General features: G+C 48.4%; 1 protein-coding gene across 1 annotated transcript in view; it reads left to right on the top strand.

Moving 5' to 3' along the window:
* Positions 1–2,457, top strand: part of ENTPD1 (ectonucleoside triphosphate diphosphohydrolase 1) — a 76,353-nt gene extending 73,896 nt beyond the window's left edge. Inside the window, exon 10 of the mRNA XM_029059122.2 lies at positions 1,883–2,457. Coding sequence (XP_028914955.1) covers positions 1,883–2,089 — 207 coding nt within the window. The 3' untranslated portion in view covers positions 2,090–2,457. The remainder of the gene's footprint in view (positions 1–1,882) is intronic.
* The last annotated feature ends 3,593 nt before the right edge of the window (positions 2,458–6,050 follow it).

Consider the following 6,050-nt stretch of genomic DNA (forward strand, 5'->3'; position numbering starts at 1 on the left):
TTAGAACCCGGGTCCGTCTGACTAGTAGGCCAGTGCTCGTTTAGCACGGGGTAGCCGTGGTGAAGAGGAGAAGAAAGGAGACAAAAGGCCAGAGCTGCAATTAGTGCCTGTTTTCCCCTGGTGGTTTCTGGTGTGGGAAGTCGCCCCGGCTGCGACAGGGGAGGCGGAGGAGAATCCGCAACATCGACCGCCCTCCTCTTTCCATTTCCTCTCTGCTGCTGCTCAGTGCTGGATTTCTGCCACTGCCATAACCGGCCCCGCCACCCAAGTTTCACTCGTTTAATCAATCATTCAATTGTATTTCTTGAGCATTTACTGTGTGCAGAGCACTGTATTAAGCGCTTGGGAAAGTTCAATACAACAGAGTTAGTTGTCAGAATCCCTGCCCACGTGAATCTTGCCGTCTACAGAGGGAAACAGACTCTTGAGCAGATTGGGGCTAGAGGAAATAGTAGTTTTAGGGGTAATAGGAGTAGACCAGTGTGGCTGGTCAGGGGCATGAAATTTATAATAACTGTGGTATTTGTTAAGCGCTTACTATGTGCCAGGCATTGCACTAATCGCTAGGGTGGATACTAGCAAATCGGGTTGGACCCAGTCCCTGTCCCACAAGGACCTCACATTTGGAATCCCCATTTTACAGATGAGGTAACTGAGGCACAGGGAAGTTAATTGATATGCCCACGGTCACACAGCCAGACAAGTGGCAGAGCCGGGATTAGAATCCCTGACCTTCTGACTCCCAGGCCCGTGCTCTATCCACTACACCATTCATTCATTCAGTAGTATTTATTGAGCGCTCACTATGTGCAGAGCACTGTACTAAGCGCTTGGAATATACAAATCGGTAACAGATAGAGACAGTCCCTGCCCTTCGACCGGCGCACAGTCTAATCGGGGGAGACGGACAGACAAGAACAGTAGCAATAGCAATAAATAGAATCAAGAATCAATAAATAGAATCAAGCAATAAATAGAATCGACACCGTGCTGCTTGCCCAGACCTAATACATGGTGTCTAATCGTATTCTATTTGACTCTCGCTGCTTTTGTCCACATCAGTTTGCAAGCTCCACGAAGGCGGGAAATGTGTCTTTGCTTACGGTACTCTTGGAGTCAGGCATCTAGCTCAGGACCATGCTCACTGATGTTAACTATCGATCAATCGATCGATCATATCTACTGAGGTCTTTCCGTGTACCGACCGCTTGAGAGAGTTCAACGCAACAGAAATGGTAGAAACATTCCCTGCCCCCAAGGAACTTGACTAGAGAAGCAGCGTGGCTCAGTGGAAAGAGCCGGGATTGGGAGTCAGAGGTCATGGGTTTGAATCCCGGCTCTGCCGCTTGTCGGCTGTGTGACTGTGGGCAAGTCACTTAACTTATCTGTGCTTCAGTTACCCCATCTGTAAAATAGGGAGTAACTGTGAGCCTCATGTGGGACAACCTGATTACCCTGTAGAGAAGCAGCATGGCTCAGTGGAAAGAGCACGGGCTTGGGAGTCAAAGGTCATGAGTTCGAATCCCTTCTCTTCCACTTGGCAGCTGTGTGACTGTGGGCAAGTCACTTAACTTCTCTGTGCCTCAGTTACCTCATCTGTAAAATGGGGATTAAGACTGTGAGCCTCATGTGGGACAACCTGATGACCCTGTATACCCCAGCGCTTAGAACAGTGCTCTGCACACAGTAAGCGCTTAACAAATACCAACATTATCTACCCCAGCGCTTAGAACAGTGCTCTGCACATAGCGCTCAACGAATACCAACATTATTATTATTATCATTAGGTGTCGGTCGATGTGGATAATGAATAATAACTGCCGAGGAGGGGCTCAATCCCACCTTGAATGGTGACAGACCTCTTCTCCCTTTTTATTTGCAGATTGGGGACAGTGATGCAGGCTGGACTTTGGGGTACATGCTGAATCAGACGAACATGATCCCAGCCGAGCAGGCTCCCTCCCCGCCCCTCTCCCATCCGGTCTACATCTTACTCATGGTGGCCTTCTCGCTGGTCCTGGTTGCGGTGTTCCTGATGGGCTGGCTCATCTTCCGGCAGGCTTCTTGCCTCCAGAAGGGAGTGGTGTAGCACGGGGGCCCACCCAGCGAATCTGCTGGGCCGGGGCAGCGGAGAAATCATTGGAGGAAGAAGTCTCCCTCAGGAAACGTCCTACGCTCTTCTTCACTGACCCTGAGAATCACCTGAAGCTTTCCCCATCTGCTGCTCGAAGACTTCCCAGGAGGACGCTCTCTGCTTTACGTCTCGTGTGCTTCCTGGCAGAAGAACTCAGTCGCTCCAGCTGATTTTTTTTTAATTCTGTCCGTCTCCATCTCCGTCTTTCTCCATCTCCGTCTGTCCACCTCCATCCCTTTCTGTCCTCCTCCATCTCTTTCCTTCGGTCTCTCTCGGGTGGTCTGTGCCCACACGAGTCAGAAAAACCAGGCCTTTTTCCGGAATTCTGCTTTGTCTTTTGGATTTGGGCTGGAGAAAGGAAACCCCAGAGACTGTGGATAAACAGCTGTGTCCCATGAAGACCACCAGACGACGCCGGAAGAGTAGAAGGGGCAGGGTCCCCTAGTCCATGAATTCCTTCTAAAGAGTTGTGTTCTCAGAGAGGCCTTGTTTTCCTTCACTCCCTCTTATTAAGAAACCCTTAAGCTGCCCCTGCTTGGAGCATGATCAGCTGCACTTTACCCACAGTACCCTGAGTCAGTTTCAGAGAGGGCCAAAGAACCCTTCAAGACCAACATATATTCCAGGACTTACTTCACTTCCATTTTTTTGACAGAGATGGGCGACTCACACTGTAAGAGGAGGACAAAGGAACCAGTTCGGAGCTAGGGAATCGAACTGAACCCGACATCCCTGTGATTAAAACCCACCTCAAAGTGAGGTGTGCGTTTTTTTAATGGTATTTGTTTAGTGCTTTCTATGTGCCAGGCACTGTACTAAGCGCTAAGATAGGTACAAGCTAATCAGGTTGGACCCAGTCCCTCTCCCACATGGGGCTTACCGTCTTAACCCCCATTATACAGTTGAGGAAACCGAGCCCTGGAGAAGGGAAGTGACTTGACCAAGGTCACACAGCAGACATGTAGCGGAGCTGGGGTTACAGCCCAGGTCCTCTGACCTCCAGGCCCGTGCTCTATCCACTAGGCCTTGCTGCTTCACAACTAGTGTGCATCTAGTAAGACTAAGAACTGTCACAACTCAGGGTTGGGAAGCCCTACCACTACAAAGCCATGTCTCAGAGCAGTGAGAGTTCTTTCCTGCCAGTGCTAATTCAGGCCCTGGGATGGCCTGTGAGAGCATTTGAAGGGGGAGTCCCCAGGGTGAGTTGGGCATAGTTATCCCGGCAACATTCCACGCGGAGGGAATCCTCTAGAGGCCAAGAGGCTGGGCATTCTGGCCACCCACGCCTAATATTTATGCACCCTCACTCACTGCCATCCAATTTCTTTGAGATGGAACCTATTCATTTAAAGCAATATTCACGGGAACTGAAACTTCCCTGGAAAGATGGGCAATTTGGCGAAATTTATGGAAATAACAGAAAACCATGACCCTTGTATTACTTTTAAATGGTAAAAATGAATGTTTTATTACTTTTTAATCACTGTTTCTCCTCTGTGGTTTCCTTAGGAATTGTAGTTTGTGATCTGTATCGACTCCTAACTATTCCATCTCCGGTCTCCTGAGGCTTCCAGGTGGAAGACACTGGCCTAGCTTCACTCCTTGCTGGGAACAGATTTTTTTTTCCTCCTTAGCCAGCAGAGGTAGAAGCAAGAATGAACTCAGTGGTCCTGCTGCCCCACTAATCCCCACCCACTGGTACATCAGATCAGCAGACGTGAAGGCCTCTGGTTTTCACCCCAGCTCACCCTTCAGGATTTACTGAGGGGACAGGCAAAAGGCAGAAGGACTCTCTGTAAAGGCATCGTGGGGGCAGGGGATCCCTCTCTAATTATGGATGAGAGGATTGCAGACATAGAGTTGGGGGTAGAGGGTAACCCTCTGCCCTACGTGACACACTGCGAAGAGATCATTGTTCCCAGTTCAGATTTCCCCAGGCATTTTACCAACACAAAGCTGGCCTTTTGAGAGTGTTGGTCGGGAGTGCCAAGTCATCAAGATGGTGGGAGGTGTGAGAGAATGTGTGCTCTAGGACACGGTCACCCCTGACTGTCAATAGCGTTGACGGTTCACGTGGAGTTCTTAACATCCCTTAGGACAACACAAAAAAGTGCTCCACACACAGTGAGCACTCAATAAATATCGATAATTGATGAACTGCTCGACTGATTGATCCCTTTGGGTCTGGCCCTAGATGAGGATTCTTTCATTCTTCCGACAGGAAGGAAAGAATGTGCCACCCCATCCTGTACTGAATGGCACTTATCCTGGCATTAATATGGTGCTTGGCAACTGGTAAAAACTTACTAATCACCATGGTTATTATTTACATTATGCTGCAGGCTCATGTACATTCCATATGATGTCATTATGTTACGTCACATGTAATAATCATCGCAGTTTTTGTTAAACACTCACTAGAAGCCAAGCACTGTACCAAGCTTGGGTAGACACAAGATAAGCAGGTCGGACATAATCCCTGTCCTGGGCAAGGTTTACAATCTAAGAGTGCATGAAATAATAATAATAATAATAACTGTGGTATTTCTTAAGCGCTTACTATATGCCCGGCACTGTACTGGGTGAATACAAGCAAATCGGGTTGGACAGAGTCCCTGTCCCACGTGGGGCTCGCAGTCTCAAACCCCATTTTACAGATGAGGTAACTGCACCGCAGAAAAGTGAAGTGACTTGCCCAAGGTCACACAGCAGACGAATGTTGGACCCGGGAGTAGAACCCATGGCGTTCTGATTCCCAGACCCATGTTCTATCCACTACTCCATGCTAAATGTAAGGTAGCGAAATCATTCGTAGAGAAGCAGCATAACCTAGTGGAAAGAACAAGGGCCTGGGATTCAGAGGATGTGGGTTCTAATCCTGACTCTGCCACATGTCTGTTGTGTGACCTTGGGCAAGTCATTTCACTTCTCTGTGCCCCAGATACCCCAACTGTAAAATGGGGATTAAATCCTACTCCCTCCTACTTAGACTGTGAACCCCATACGGGATAGGGACTGGGTCCAACCCGATTCACTACCAGAACGATTGCAGGTGGAGGCGGGGCGTTCTGGGAGAGATGCGTCCATGGAATCACTATGGGTGGGAGATAACTTGACAGCATATGACAAGATCCCAGCACTTAGAACAATGCTTGGCACATAATAAGTGCTAAACAAGTACTGGTATTATTATTATTTTCATCATCATTGCTATTCAGAAGCCAGTTCAAATTCTTGAATCTAGAGGGCTTCTCTAGAGAGACACCTGACGCCCACCCACCCATCTTGTTCCAGAGCCACTGCGATCCACTCCCAGCTTCCTGGGCACACAGGAACCACATCCGGAGGCCAGAAGCTCATATGGTTTTAGCCATCATCACTCTCCTGCCTGTCCTGAGGTAATCGCTCCACTCGTTTGAAGCCAGCCTGTAGACCGTAAGCTCCTTGTGGGCAGGGAGCTTGTCTACCAACTGTGCTTAATACAGTGATCCCAACACAGTAAGCGCTTAATAAATACCATCCATGATGATGATGATGATGAATGTGCCCACCAAGTATAACTTACCTGGGCCTCTGCTTCTGGGGACACAAACGTGTGAACACTTTGGAGCCCCGTCCTCCCCCAGACTGTGAGCTTGTTGTGGACAGGGAATGTTATTGTTTATTGTTGTATTGTACTTTATTAAGTGCTTAGTACAGTGCTCTGCACACGGGTGCTCAATAAATACGATTGAGTGAATGAATGAATGAATGAATGAATGAAAATGCACAGCCTCGGGAAAACGCTTCCACTGCTGTGAAATTTCCCCAAACTCCCATTGCTCCCCAGTTTTGATTAGACGTAGAGAAAAACAGAATGTTTAGAAAGACCTTTGTATCTATCCATTATGACTCTCACATAGGCCTTCCTGACCCA

Source organism: Ornithorhynchus anatinus, chromosome 3, assembly GCF_004115215.2.
Source record: "Ornithorhynchus anatinus isolate Pmale09 chromosome 3, mOrnAna1.pri.v4, whole genome shotgun sequence".
In the NCBI taxonomy this organism is placed as follows: domain Eukaryota; kingdom Metazoa; phylum Chordata; class Mammalia; order Monotremata; family Ornithorhynchidae; genus Ornithorhynchus; species Ornithorhynchus anatinus.